Below are 15,669 nucleotides of genomic sequence, written 5' to 3' on the forward strand. Positions count from 1 at the left end.
GGCTGGAGAAAGGATGTGGTCAGAGGAGGACGCGTGGGATCGAGCCTCTGGTGGAGCTGCGGCTGCCGGAAGCAGCTGGGTCCGGGGTGTGGCCTGGCGTGGATCGCATGAGTGTGCTGAGTTCAAGGTGGAGAGAGAACGGGCAGGGTTTTGGTATAACATAGAAATGGAATTAGGACCTGCGTGTTTGAGAACATCTGACATCTCACTGCCTTGTTTTGCTGTTGGTTTTCTCTGCCGGTCCATGTGGGACTAACGTGGGCTTAATAAATTCACCTCCTCTGGTGTTGGAGTCACCTGGCCGGGGAGGGGTTGGGGGTCTAATGGGAATGATGGTGAAGGCAGTCCCCTGCTGAGATGGACCGCTTGTCCTTTTCCTCCCAACTGGGCTGCTGTCCACAGTGGGAGCACCTGAAAAACAAGGGCGAGAATGGCTCCGAATGTAAGTTGAGGTTCACCCTGCAGGGAATGCACGGGGACGTTAACCAACCGTCAGGCGGGCAGACCGACAACCAGACCTGAGAAGCTCTCCTGGGCTCCTTCTGGGTCGGGATGAGAAATCCGCAAACAGTGAAACGGACACGAAGCATTTCCTCGGTGGTCAGGCGGGCGGGTCCCTGGGATTTTACCAGTCAGCCTCTTTGCCTGGGGGTTTGCAGTTTCTAGGAGCTGACCGTCTTGAAGCCAGGCTGAGTGGTACCTTGTGATCCCTCCCACGCCTCGTCCTCTCTGGCTGCTCCGTGGCCTCCAGGAAGTTGTGACCCGCCTGCAGCTCCATGGGAGGGAATCCACTGGCTGTGGGTGCTCAGGGGAGGGTTTCGGGGGGGGGCACTGCTCTAAGAGGGGCTGCACAGAGAGTGACATTAAGTAGGTGGGGGGAACTAAGTGTTCCCAAGAGTTCACGGGACTCAGAGTGAAAGGTTACCTGTGAGGAAAGACGGCGGTGGCTCCTCTCGTTGGGAGATGCCGGGCGTCTGAAATCAGCGTGGAGACTGAAGGCTCCCGGAGGTAAGAGGGGGCCGATCCCCACTCTAACGGCGTCTGGTCATTCCTCAGTCAGGAAGGGGCTGCTCCAGATGTAGCGCACGTGGACCAGAGTCCAGACCTTCCGCAGACGCGCCTAGTGGGCTGCTCTGGCCACCCCACTGGCCTCCACAGAGTCCCGAGGGAACTGAGGGCCCTCGGCAGCAGTTGTGAGTGAAGCCCAGAGAGGAGACAGCACGTATTTCCTACAAACGGGACCTAAGGGAAGGTCGTGCTCACGAGGCACCGCGCTGGGTCCCCTGACGTGGCTCCATCTGGGCCCCTCGGAGGCCGGTGCTGTCGCGTCACGACTCGCGGGCAACGTGGGTCCTGGGCCTCCTCCATGTTTCTGGGCCTCTTAAAAAGAGCTCGGTCCTCACAAGGCATTGTTTGTGGAGTGGGATTAGGAGTTCGGGGAGGTGAGGGCTGTGTTCTCGTTCCAGAACTCTCCAGGACGTGGGGCTGGCACAGCACCAGCCCCAACACGCCCGCGCCCTCTCAGGGGGCGCGTGGAGGAAGCTGTCCCTCGGCATCGCCTTCCTCGAGGCGTCGAGGACCGTGGTCCTCGACGAGCCCACCAGCAGGGTGGACCCGTGCTCCTGCCGTGGCGTCTGGGACGTGCTCCTCGAATACCAAGAAAGAGGGACCAGGCAGCACTCCGCGTTCTCCTCCCGCTGTACCGCCGTGGTGGAGGGGAGCGAGGGGCGTATCCCAATACGTCATCCTTCTCGGGGAAAGAAATTTCCCAGGAGCGCACGGAGACACACCCGTCGTGCAGCATCCCTGTGGTGCCGGGCTTCTGGGGCTTGCTCAGCCAGCTTAGCAGTGGGGCCATCCGAGCTTGTCACGCCTGATGTCAGTGGACACTGCACGCATCCACGTTGGGCTCCATTCTGGAGTAATTCTGGGATTACAAGGAGGGGTGTCCCAGCTATAATCTGGAAAAGGCCCTCCATTTTCTCGGGGAGGAAACCGAGTCACAGAGATAAGGGCTGGGGTTTGCTTACGGCCACAGAGGAGGTTCCCCGAGCCAAGGGTGGAGCCTGGGCTGGGCTTTGGAAGTTTCGTGTTTCTCACCTGTGTTATTGTGTATAGTACTTCCAACTTAGGGCGTTAGATGGGTAGTTACTGACTTCCGGCTTCTGATTTCCTGCTGTGATTCTGAAGCACTGCAGCCAGGAAGCACTGCATTTCACACAGAAACACCGGAGTTTGGAGAAAGCATCGGGAAGAGAGAAACATACCCAATGCTGCTGCTAGGCATGCATGGGAGCAACGGCGGCAGGGTTACTGTGGAAGCTTGTAAAAGGTTTTCTTTTCTTTTTGGACTTTTGAGTACAAAGCCTTTTTGACTTAACCTGGGACCTTCACCTCCCTGGGGGAGATTAGGATTTGCTTCTTAAGAAATGCAGGGAGAAGGGACCAGAGAAATGCCGTCATATTCTCTCCTTAAGGCAGAAAAGATGTTCCTGTTCATCCCTTGAAGCTTAAAGGCTGGGGTCGGGGAGGACACCCGAAAGGACCACCCTGTCCTTTTCTGTTGCAGAAACCTAGGGGGGTCGTGGAGGGAGAAGACAGAAAAGGCCACAGACCGCCCTGGGCTGGGAGACCACTCCGGGCCTGTGAGGTGGTCAGGGGTGAGGGGTCCTCCCGACCTGGTGCAGCCACATCAGAGCTCATGAGGCCTAGCGGGACGCTGGCCCAGGGCCGCACCCGTGGCGCCTGTCCCGCACTTTCACAGTCCCCGGCTTCTGCACTGGGAGGGCGCAGAGCCTGCCAGGCATGCTGCCTACAGGGGTGAGGTGGGCCCTGGAAGCCGGGGGAGACTCGGGGGCTGGCGGTCAGCAGGACCGAGGGGCCCGGGGGAGCAGAGGGCCCCATGCCGTGGGCTGACCCTGTCCGAGGCCCTGCTGCACAGGGGCGGGGACAGGACCAGGTGGTCCTGGTCATCACCCGGGGCCAGAGGATGCTGACCACACCGGGCCCGAGCCCCTCACCCTGCCCACTGCCCTGAGATCACAGCTCGCCCCTCTCTCCTCTTACCTGAGGCCCTTTGGGGAGAAAAGTAGGATGAGAAATCGTGACCCTCTGTGCAAGAGACTTTGGACACCGCTTAAAGGGACGGGTGACGTTTTGAGATAAAATGAACGTAAATCCTTTCCCTGCCCCGGTAGTGGGGTTGATGAAGAGGACGGGTGAGAGGCGGGCAGGTCAGAAGATATTGTTACTCTGCTCGCCTGAGCTGCAGTGCGCAGTAAACACCACAGGCTCTTGGTTCTTGTTTATTTTAAAAATCAGCTGGGGCCTTCAGGGCTCAGCTGACAGAACGTTTGAGTCGTGAGCATAACTGTAACTTTGCACAGAAAACCAGATACGATAAAAGTCCCAGAAACAGGCAGCTTCTTCAAATTCCGTAGTTATAAATTAAACATATTCTTGCTGTTCTAGGTCATTTGGCAATGGTTGTCTTTGGAGGCTCCTTTGGAAGAATCTGCGCACTGACGGACATGTGAAATCAGTAGGATAAGATGGGTGGGACCAGCAGGGAAATAGGTTTTCAAGCATCAGCATGTAGCAGTGTCTGGAAACAGCCCCAAACCTCCAGGCAGCTGTGCCACAGCTTTGTAAACCAGAACTAAGGGCGGCACAAAAGCAAGTGATCCCTGCTGAATAGAAGGAGGCTCTGCTGGCAGAACACGGGGCGTTGGGCGCTCTGACTCCCTGGGATGCGATCCGCGTTTCCTGCTGAGTGATGCTTGGTGCTGAGGTCTGGTCAACCCTGGGACCAGCGATTCCAGGCCTCCCTTGGAGGACCAATAATGACGGAAAAGGTACCAGAGCAAATTGGTCCACTCCTCCCCCTCCTGCTCTACACATCCTGGACGACCTGGGAAATGATCCCACGCCTCTGGACTCCAGTTCGCAAGCGGAGACAGTCACGCGCCTTGTGAGGCTGTGTGTGAAGTGAGTGTGTGGAAGCGCACAGCTCAGTGCCTGGTACGTGGGTGCTCGGCCAGTGGCCGCTCATCACTGTTGTTAAAACAGGCAAGAGAAGTGGTTGGGGAAGGACCACTTTCCGAGGAGAGGGGACCAAACGCACCACCTGACCTGGGGGAACGCTAAAGTGGTGTCTTACTGAGCGACACTTGTCCTTTGAGGTTTGGGGGTGTCTTGAATTTCCTAAATGTCCACTGAGAAGCATCAAACATCTGTGAACTTAATCTACATTTTTTTGGAATTTACATTCCAGCTAACTTTCATTTTCAGATGACTTGATCGTCTGGAAACACATCATCTGGCCTCTAAACTGTCTCTAACCCCAGATCAGGGACTGAGCACATTTTCTTAGCCTCGAAGGACCTCTCATGCCAGGGGGTTGGCCTTGGTCTTTGGGACGCATCTGTGGCGATATTGGCCACTGTGCTCTAGGGTCTATATATCATGGTTTCTTTTTAGATGCAGTTAAAAAAAATGAATTGAGAATCCTGGTCTTTCCATCTTTCTCTGCTATTTAAAAATATAAAATCTGGTAGAGTTAAAAACGTGTTTGGGCTTCTCTCTTGGAAAATTTGCTTTTGAGGTGAGAATCAATCAATGGGTTTATTTCTATTCAGTAAACTAGAATAGGTAGAACGGGCTCGATGTAGGCCTGAGGGCTTCCCTTCAGGTGGCTGAAGTGAACTTTATGAAAACACCTTGTAGGGCCTCTGGCCTTCTGAGGTCAGTCTGGCCCCTTTCCTCCCCCAGCAAACGTAGTGAAACTCGACAAGCGAGAGAATTCATAGAGGACACGTATGAGCCGAACGTTCGTTTCTGCAAAAAGGGGCAACGCGCCCTGTGCTCGGTGGGGCCTTTCTTCCTGGGGAGGGCCCCCCCACCTGCCACCTGCCACCTGCCACCTGCCACCTGCCTGAAACACACTCTCTGTGGCCACAGCTGCCGTGAGCTCTTCCGGACGGGGCGGCTGGACCCGGGGACTCCCTGGCTTGTCTCTCAGTGTCACCCTTCACGATGGAGGGTTTGCAGAAGCCGTGTCCTAACCCAGAGGCGTTTCCGGGCTTCTGATTTGGGGGGTGACCTCGGCTAACCTAACACCCTGTGATGCTCTTGACACCACCCACTCCCGCATGGGCTTCCCCCACCGGAGGTTCGAGATGGACCCCTGGCATGTTGTGTGGGTCTGATGCCGGACTGTCATCTTCACCACCCACCACGTGGACTAGGTCGAGGTGCCGAGTGACCACGTGGCAGTGCTGCAGCAGGGGAGGCTGCGGTGCTGCGGCCCCCTCTCCAGCCCGACCCAGGCCCACGGGCAGGAGCTCTGCCTGATGCTCAGCAAGGAGGTGAGACCCCAGGGGTAGTTGCAGGGAGACACGTACCTCCTCGGGGGGCAGAGGAGACAGATCCAGACTGCTCCCCGGTCACAACATTTCCACGTTGGGGTCAGGTCGCTCAGCAGGTGTTTATTCCAAATCCAGCCTGGGCCTTGCCTGCTGTAGGTCTCGGGGAGACAGAACAGGACACAAGGTCCTTGGGGTCTCAGTCCTTATGGAGGAAACGATGTGCCTGCGAAAGGGAGAAACAGATTATGGACACTGGTGGGTGTGGAGCAAGAATTGGAATTTCAAAATAATTTGCTTAGGGATAGATGTGAAATCAGTTGATGTAAATTTGGTATGTTTGGGTTTACATTCCTTGCTGTTCCCTGACTTTTTTTTGGATAGCCTTCTGTTCTGGAGGCCGGGACCCGAAGGACACAGCTTGTGCCATGTCTCCGATGCAGACCTACATCCCACAGGCATCCCTCCGAGGCAGCAGCTGGGGGGAGCTGAGCTACACGATCCCTGAGGATGCAGACAGAGCCTGCTTCACAGGGCTTTTCCAGGCCCTGGACCAGAACCTTCACCACCTGTACCTGATGGGCTATGGGATCTCAGACACCAGCTTAGAAGAGGTACCTTCTGATGAAAGCTGCTCGAGCAGGCTTTTCTGATTCGTGCTTTGCCTCCCTGGGCATGATGGGGACGCTGTGCATTTTCATTCATTTCCCAGCTCTGACTGGCGTTTAATACACCCGACAGGTGACTGTGGTTCTTTAGGGGAAATAGCGTTTCTATATTCGAGAACTTTGGTGTCTTTAATCCAGAATCACTGGCTGTCCAGACAGTTTCAGTAGCGGGAGTCTGCCTGGTCATATTTCCTCACCTGGAGGCGCCTTTCTCTTTCCACTGTGGACCTAGTCCTGCCCAGAAGTCCCGGCCCACGGTGGGCAAAGATGTGCAGAAGGTCACGCAAGGGAGCAATGTGCCCCCCACTCTGCTCCCCTCTCCCTGGGACAGAGCCGGCCGGCACCAGCCCCTCGGGGTGGGTGTGGTTTCTTTGCAGGCATGTCTGGTCTTTGGAGGAGCAGGTCCTGGGACAGACAGCTCACTGATGTGTCACAGCCCCAGGTGCTGTGTTCAGGATATAGTTTTAAGAGAAGAGAACTTTTTAAAGGAATCTTTAAAAAATCACCCGGGGCTTCCCTGGTGGCACAATGGTTGGGAGTCTGCCTGCCGATGCAGGGAACACGGGTTCGTGTCCCGGTCCAGGAAGATCCCACATGCTGCGGAGTGGCTGGGCACGTGAGCCATGACCGCTGAGCCTGCACGTCCAGAGTCTGTGTTCCGCAGCGGGAGAGGCCACAACAGTGAGAGGCCCACGTACCGCAAAACAAAAACAAAAACAAAAACAAAAACATCACCCGGATGCTTTTGTGTGTGTGTGTGGAATCTAGTTCCCCGACCAGGGATCGAACCCCTGCCCCCTGAATTGGAAGTGTGGAGTCTCAACCACTGGACCACCAGGGAAGTCCCCTGGGTGCTTTTTTTTTTTTTTTAAAGCTTTATTGTATAATTGATATAAAAAATCTCCATATACTTAATGTATACAGTTTGATTAGTTTGTGACATCATCACTACAATCAAGGTAGTAAACATTCACAAATCCAAAAATGTTCTCGTGCATCTCCCTCTTTTTTTTTTATGTGTGCTAAGAACACATTATGTGAGAGCTGCCCTCTCAGTAAACACTTTAAGTTGGTTCTGGGCACGGTGTTGCCTGCACAGCTCTGGAATCTAATCATCTTGCTTAACTGAAACTTTATACCCGTTGAACGACAAATCCCCTATCCCCTCCCGCACCTTGGCAACCACAATTCTATGCTCTGTTCCTATGAGTTTGACTAGTTTATTCCTCACATAAGTGGAATCAAATTATTTATCCTTCTGGGTCCAGCTTATTTCACTTATTGTAATGTCCTCCGACTTCACCCATGTTGTCACACGTGATAGTATTTCCCTCCTTTTTATGGCTAAATAATATTCCATTATATATATATATATATATATATGAGTGTACAAGGGCTCTAACCTTTCCATATTCTTGCCAAAAGTTTCTGCACAGCAAAAGAAACAACAGAATGAAAAGGCAACCTACAGAATGAAAGAAAATATCTGCAAACCATATATCTGATAGGGGGTTAATATCCAAAATGTATAAGGCACTCCTACAACTCAATAACAAAGAAACAAATAACCTGATTTAAAAATGGGCAAAGGACCTGAACAGACATATTTCCAAAGAAGACGTACAGATGGCCAACAGTTACGTGAAAAGATGCTCAACATCACTAACATCAGGGAAACAGAATTCAAAACCATGATGGGCAACACCACACGTGTGTTAGGATGGCTACTTTATATATATATATATATATATATATACACACACACACACACACACATATAAAAAACAAGATAACCTGATGTTTATTAAATTGGCAGTTTCTTAGGCCCAATTTCCACAAATGTTGATTCCAAAGACTTAGACATTTACATTTTTAAGCAAGCACCCCAGTTTTCCTTTGGTTTAGGTGGTCTGTGGTCACTGCTATGAAAAACACCCTATAAGCATCTCTTTAAGTTCAAATTTGATGTGAAACTTCGCAAACCCATCTGATAGAGAGTGAATCTGGGAAACTGTTGTTTTCTGCCTGTAAGACTCTGCTGTGCCTTTTTTCTAAGAAGCCATGTTTCCACCCCCCCCGCCTGCCGTGTGAGATCTGAGATGCACTGAGACTCTTATAACGCTATGGTTGCCCGCATCACTTCACCTAAACTTCTCTTCTCTCCCTCCGTTTAATCCTCTGTATTTCATTCTTTTTTTTTTTTTTTTTTTGCGGTACGCGGGCCTCTCACTGTTGTGGCCTTTCCCGTTGCGGAGCACAGGCTCCGGACACGCAGGCTCAGCGGCCACGGCTCACGGGCCCAGCCGCTCCGCGGCATGTGGGATCTTCCCGGACCGGGGCACGAACCCGCGTCCCCTGCGTCGGCAGGCGGACTCTCAACCACTGCGCCACCAGGGAAGCCCTAATTCTTTTTTTTAAGCCACTTTATTCAAGTATAATTTACATACTGTAAAATTAACTGACTTTAAATAGATAATTCATTAATATTTAGCAAATGTACTGAGTTGTGCAGCCATCACCATAATGCAGTTTGAGAAGTTTTAGTTTGTTTTTCATTATTATTCATTTTTAAAATTGGACTATAGTTGCTTTACAATGTTGTGTTAGTTTCTGCTGTACAGCAAAGTGAATCAGCCACATGTCTACATATGCCCCCTCCTCCTTGGACCTCCCTCCCGTTCCCTGCACAGTCTCACCCCTCTAAGTCGTCACAGAGCACCGACCTGAGCCTGTGCTTCATTCTTAATTGCCCCTTCCTGTGATTATGGGAAGTGATTTCGGCAACGATTAATCTGGAGGATCTGCAGCCTCTCGTTTGCTTTCTCAGACCATCCTGTTTGCACAGCCCATCCTACCCGGGAGGCCATCATTCTCTGCCTCTTTACAGAGCTGTTGCAGATTCTGTGTGTCTCCTAGGCTTGGCTGTGGCGTTAGACGCAGAGCTGTCTTTGCTTCTTCGTCCCCATTTCCTCAAACTTCAAACACATGCAGGAGAGGTGGAGAGGAGACGTGTCTGCTGCCAGTTATACACGCCAAAGAAGGTTTGTGTGCCGCGTTCGCTAAAATCAGCAGAGAGCTGACCGTGGGTGCTTTGCAGAAAACCGTCTGCCAGAATGAAAATGGGAATGAAATAGACTTGGGCGGGTTAATGCTGGTGCCAGAAAGCAGCAGCTTCCGCTGAGGCCTCGGGAAGCGGGGAAAGTGTGTGGAGACGGAGTTCTCGCAAGCGCGCAGATCAGACCTGCCAGAGAAAGTGCCTAAGGCTGGTGGTGAATAGTTACAATCCTCACTTCCTGAACTGGAATCACATCTTCTCATGAAATATTTGACAAAGAATGTGTTTTACTTCTCTTAGGATAGTCACTGCCTCAGACTTAACGACAGGACATCTTGGGGAAACCTTTGTGGGCCTGTCAGTCTTCAGGAAGCTGAAGACAGACGTGCCCTCCAGGGCACCCTCCTCCACACTCACCTCCTGGCCAGAGCGGAGGTGGGTTGAGCCGGGCGTCCTGAACCGGTACCTCCGTTCCCTCCTCCCTGATGGCATGAGATGCCGTGGGGTGTCTGAGCAGCTCTCTTTACCTCTCTTAAAACCACAAACTCATCTCTTTGCCTCATCACCCACTTCAGCGTTCTTGTTTACACTGATTGAAATCAGATTGAGATGGACCCACAGCTGGTGGCTTGAAGACGGCTTTGTGTGAGGCCCATCAGGCATGACTGTTACAGCCGAGAGAGGACGTCGGGGGTGGGGGTCTGGGGAAATGCACAGGGGGTGTTTCCCAAGTAGGAAGAATGGCCTTGGGGTGGGGTTGGGGAGAGCCTCAGCTCAGTGAGGTGAGAAACAGATGGGGGTGCTGGGTACAGCATTTGGTCAGCGTCCATCCGTCCCTCATCCATCTGACCCACGCAGAGCAGAACCAGAGGTGAGGGCCAAGGCTGAGGTCGCGATGGGGATGCAGCCGGAGGTGTCCCCAGGTCCTTTTCCTAACCATCTGTTAGAACTTTGGAGGGAGCTCAGGTTTGAAAACCCAAGTGTGAGGCTGTTGAGAAGCTTCAGGAGGACCTGTCTTTGGTGCATTTAAGAGAAAGCCCAAATTCTGAGCTTGCGACCAGCCCAGGGGATGTATGTAGTTGGTGGCAGAGCCAGGCTGTACCCTGGTTCTCTGAAGGTCAATCACTATCTTTTCAAGGCAGGTTTAAACAAAGGAGTTTCAGCAACCTTTAAATTATTCAAAAAACGTGGCTAGGTGTAAGGGATGACCCTATTCCTAAGTGAAATCCTAATTTGATTCTTTTAACATTTTGGGTGTCACGATCATAATGCTTTTTAAAAAATTTTTATTGAAGTATAGGTGATCTATAGTGTTTTGTAAGCAAAGTGATTCAGTTATACATATACATACATTCTTTTTCATATTCTTTTCCATGTGGTTTATCACAGGATATTGAATATAGTTCCCTGTGCTCTACTGTAGGACCTTGTTATTTATCCATCCTATATATACTAGTTTGCATCTGCTGACTCCAAACTCCCAGCCCTTCCCTCCCCCAAACCCCCTCCCCCTTGGTAACCACAAGTCTGATCTCTACGTCTCTGAGTCTGTTTCTGTTTCATAGGTAAGTTCATTTGTGTCATATTTTAGATTCCACATATGAGTGATATCATATGATATTTGTCTTTCTCTGTCTGACTTAATTCACTTAGTATGATCACCTCTAGGTCCATCCATGTTGCTGAAAATGGTATTATTTCATTCTTTTTTATGGCTGAGTAGTATTCCATTGTGTATATATGCCACATCCTCTTTATCCACTCCTTTGTTGATGGACATTTAGGTTGCTTCCATGTCCTGGCTATTGTAGATAATGCTGCAGTGAACATCGGGGTACATGTATCTTTTTAAATGGTTTCCTCTGGATATATGCCCAGTAGTGGGATTGCTGGGTCAAATGGTTGTTCTATTTTTAGTTTTTTAAGGAACCTCTATACTGTTCTCCATAGTGGCTGCACCAATTTACATTCCCTCCAATAGTGTAGGAGTGATCCCTTTTCTCCACACCCTCTCCAGCATTTGTTGTTTGTAGATTTTTTGATGGTGGCTAATCTGACTGGTGTGAGGTGATATCTCGTTGTAGTTTTGATATGCATTTCTCTAATAATTAGTGATGTTGAGCATCTTTTCAACAATCATAGTGCTTTTCAAAGAATCAGATCAAGGATATATACCTGTACAGCAATTGGAACCTTCAGTGGCTTTTCATGTAGAAAATTACACTATCACCTATTTTTCTCTTTTTTTAAGAAAAATCATGTACAATAAAATAGTATGATTGTTACAAGAAAACAGGTAAAGCATCATAAAAGTTGGGTAATATAGAGCTGTGAGATTATTATTAAAACAATATAGATAAATATAGTCTACTTGTTAGCTTTTTAAAGAATTAAACATACTACTCCTTTTACTTTTCAAAAGCAAGGTTACAGTAATCTAGCATGGTTTTAAATTTTGTATATTTTTATATTACCATGTTTAATATTTAAGAAATAATTGTATTTTGTTGGTTTTTGTTTTTTTGTGTTTTTTTTTGCTGTATGCGGGCCTCTCACTGTTGTGGCCTCTCCCATTGCAGAGCACAGGCTCTGGACGTGCAGGCTCAGTGGCCATGGGTCACGGGCCTAACTGCTCTGCAGCATGTGGGATCGTCCCGCACCGGGGCACGAACCTGTGTCCCCTGCATCGGCAGGCGGACGCTCAACCACTGCGCCACCAGGGAAGCCCTGTATTTTGGGTTTTATGTTATATTAATAAGCAAACCAATGTGTCACAAAATTTCTCCTTTCCTTTTACTTTTTTCCCATTTTTTTCGATTTTCTCTTTTTTCTCTTTACCTCTTCTTCCCTCCCCTGTCCCCCCCTTCTTTCCTCTCTTAATAGGAGGATATTTGATTTTGTTAGTTTTTCTCCTTTAAATGGTATGAATTATTATTCATAATTCAGTCATAATTTGCATAAATGTCACACAATTATAGTCTTTACCAGGACAAAGATTGGGGACCACCCCACCTACGTCTTTTGTGCCCTGAATGGGGTCACTGTCGGCACACTGCCTGTGCAGACGTCAGTGTGTCCACACGAGGTTGGGATTCCCGAGTCCTGGTGCTGGGACACATTTTCAACATTAATGCCCATCTGCAGGTGTTTACCTGTTTGATTAAAAGCCTACCCCCCAGGAGCCATCTGGCACTGTTAGTTTTCCATACAGCTTGCTGATTCTGTTTTCTGGATTGGTGAGAACAGATGAAATGATTTAAGCCTTTTCTTGTCTGCTAATGATTTTGGAGTCCCAGATCATGACTGGGGCGCAGTAGAAAATATAGTCATCCCTCAGCATCTGAGGTGGGATTGGTTCCAGGACCCCTGTGAATACCAAAATCCCTAGATGCTCAAGTCCCTTATATAAAATGGTGTGGTATTTACATATAACCTACACACATCCTCCTGTATGTTTTAAATCATCTCTAGCTTAGTTATAATACCTGATACAATATATATGCTCAGTAAATAGTTACCAGTGTGTGACAAATACAAGTGTTGCTTTTTGGAACTTTCTGGAGTTTTTTTTCTTGAATATTTTCTGAGGCAGATATGGAGGGTTGGCCATATCCCTAATACCTGATGTACCATGTTTCTGACTCAGAACCCATGTCTACTCCACGGAGATCTTCCCCACGCCAAGCACCCTCCCTACCTGTCAGAGAACACCTTTTACTCCTTGAATTCCTGGCAGTGGCAGCCCCTTGGAGAAGTCTGACCCACTGTTAAATACAGTACACTGTGTTGGTCAATTGTCATGTTTCATTACGTTTGACTCTATTAGAAGATTAAAAGCTTTGAGAACTTTATTCAAAGAGAAAACCTAAGGAACTAGCATAGCACTTAACACGTAATAAATGCTGTGCTTTGTTCTCCCAAGTTAACTCACTTCACAACTTCTCCTGAACTGTGTGTATTTATAAATAAGTGAAAAGTTTGAATTACATTATTTTAAAGATCCACAACTCTAAAATTCTCTTAACTCAGTGAACAAAGAAAGATACTATTTCTATTTCACAAAATCGTGCATCTCCCAAATAAGTATACAGTCTTTACAGAATAATTATTGATTACAAGATGCATAAATATTCATTGTTCAAAAAACCAGAAAACTGTGAAGAAGAAAAAGTAGCATGATCTCACCACACAAATAAATAGAAATCTTTAATCAGTAGGTTGAAAATGTATATAGTACTTTAACTTTTTTAAAAAGATATTTATTTATTTAGTTGCACTGGGTCTTAGTTGTGGCAGATGGGCTCCTTAGTTGTGGCTCGTGGACTCCTTAGTTGTGGCTTGCGAACTCTTAGTTGCAGCATGCATGTGGGATCTAGTTCCCTAACCAGGGATGGAAGCTGGGCCCCCTGCATTGGGAGCACGGAGTCTTATCCACTGCGCCACCAGGGAAGTACCACTTTAATTTTTGAATCTAAAAAATCACTTGGTCAAATTCAAATAGTGTACAGAGTGTAGAAATTATTTCATAAAAGACAACAACTTTTCACTAAAGTATATACACCAAAACAGTAATAATTTTTCTAGTTTAATATTAGTATTGTTAGTAAATTATATTCATTCTATATGTGTTATTTTGTAACACATTTTTCTCCATTGAGTGGTTGTATTTTAAAGTGTTCAATTAATCCCCTGTGTCAGACAACTTCTTGCTACTATTCTTATAAGATGTAACAAACCACCTTGTTTGCTATATTTGATGAATTTCTATTGCTTTTTGACAAATCCAGCTCTTGGATTGGAATTAAGCTGATCAAAGGTGGTTCATATTTGCCTCCCCCAGAAAGACTGAACAGGTCTGTTCTCCCAGCAGCACTGTTAAGAAGGCCCATTTCCTAAAACACTCAGTAATAATAGGGATGGACATTGTTTTTAATCCTTACCATATTGATAATCTGAAAATTTATTTTCCAGATACATTTTCTTACATAAAATATCTGATTTTGCAATAAACATATATTAGTTATTTTGTATTTTTTTTAAAAGGAACTGCATATTCAGGCATGCTGTTTGCCCTGTTTTCTTTTGGAACATTCATTTTTCAAAAATTGACTTGAAGGCATTACATTTATAATGCTTTGTTTTAAAATCTTCACGAATATTTGGATGAACTTGGCAACGTGGAGATCGCATTCTGGGCTGGATGCTGAGTCTTTAAGTAATCTTTTAACGATTGAAGCCACCTGACCAAAAAGAGTCTTTGGACATCTTCCCTAAGCAATTTTATGGTCAGTGTAAATGGGAATGAATAATTATGGATGTAACTGGAGTCCTTGAATATAATTGCACTCATAAGTCAAATGAGATAATTTGTAACAATTTGGTCCAGTATTCCAGTTTTGTCTGTTCAATTATTCATATGAATACTTTCATGAGTTTAGCTGTGAATATTTGATTGGTGGTTGGATAACTGACATCAACTATCTTAGCTCTTTATTTTTCCAATTTGTGTCTAATTAACATATATGGGAAGGTGGGGAAAATTTGTTTTTCTTAATATAAGAAACACCTTTCCCCACGGACTTACTGAGGCTGTCTGATGAGCATTTACTAGGACTGGTAGTTTCATAAATGTGGTAATAATAATCCTCATTACCTCAAGGGAAAATACTACAAGTCTCTATTTTACAACTGGGGGAAATGGCATCCAGAGAGGTTAGGTAAGCTTCCAGAAGTCACACAGCATGTTGGTGGCTGAGACTGGATTCAAATCCTGGTTTACATGGATTGAAAGATGGAGCCGTCCCCACGCCACAGTGACGCTTGTGGTGGTCCCCTCTGGAGCATGGCCAGAGGGCACAGGGACGTAGTCTGACCCGGGCCCAGCTCCTCTATCACCAGGCAAATCCACCACCCAGATGGTCACGTGCTTTTTCCATTTTGTAGCGCCCGCTGTGACTTGAACAGGGGTTTGCAGTCACGGCCTGTGGTGCACGTATGTGAGAAGGTGCACAGTGTGGTAGCAGCTGCGGTGGCCAGATGTGCAGTCGAAGGATGCTGACCCAAGGGGTGTGGCTTCCGGCGGGCAGTGACCAGAGGTGTGGTGGAGGCACAAGCCCCCGGGCCCACCGGTGACTTTCAGGTCCTCTTGAATGGAAACAGTGAGGCGTCTGTCTTGGCGGTGAAACAGCTCCTGAGCCAGAGGCCGTGAGGACAGCAAGCAATCATCTCAGCAGTCATTTTGGAATCTAGGGGTTTGGCAACCAACATCTCAGTTATTTCTGCTTGAGTTAGATAATTCATGTAATTACCCTAATAGGTCTGCATACATAATGCCATGCATCAGTGTTATCCGGCATTAGAATCTCCTAAAATGATCAGTAAGGGGGTATTTTGTATTCGTGTCTACGTTTATATGATGAAGGATCAAATTTAGCTTAATATACCTTTTCTAGCACTAGAGTCTCTCTATCTGCTGATTTAATAATGCTTTATGAGAGTTATATGTGAATCACCATTAGTTGTGCATTAAATCACAATTCTTTTTTTTTTTTTTTTTTTTTTTTTTTGGGACCGGGGCCCCTCC

At 47.8% G+C, this 15,669-nt stretch overlaps 1 protein-coding gene across 1 annotated transcript in view; it reads left to right on the forward strand.

The window, feature by feature from the left end:
• ABCA13 (ATP binding cassette subfamily A member 13) overlaps positions 1-15,669 on the forward strand; it is a 268,906-nt gene that overhangs the window by 115,210 nt on the left and 138,027 nt on the right. The window contains 5 exon segments of the mRNA XM_024764386.1: positions 1,467-1,663; positions 5,209-5,366; positions 5,748-5,763; positions 5,766-5,977; positions 15,226-15,290. Of these exon segments, the coding sequence (XP_024620154.1) occupies positions 1,467-1,663; positions 5,209-5,366; positions 5,748-5,763; positions 5,766-5,977; positions 15,226-15,290 (648 nt within the window).

The sequence above is a fragment of the Neophocaena asiaeorientalis genome, unplaced genomic scaffold, assembly GCF_003031525.2.
Source record: "Neophocaena asiaeorientalis asiaeorientalis breed wild unplaced genomic scaffold, Neophocaena_asiaeorientalis_V1.1 scaffold191, whole genome shotgun sequence".
Taxonomy (NCBI): domain Eukaryota; kingdom Metazoa; phylum Chordata; class Mammalia; order Artiodactyla; family Phocoenidae; genus Neophocaena; species Neophocaena asiaeorientalis.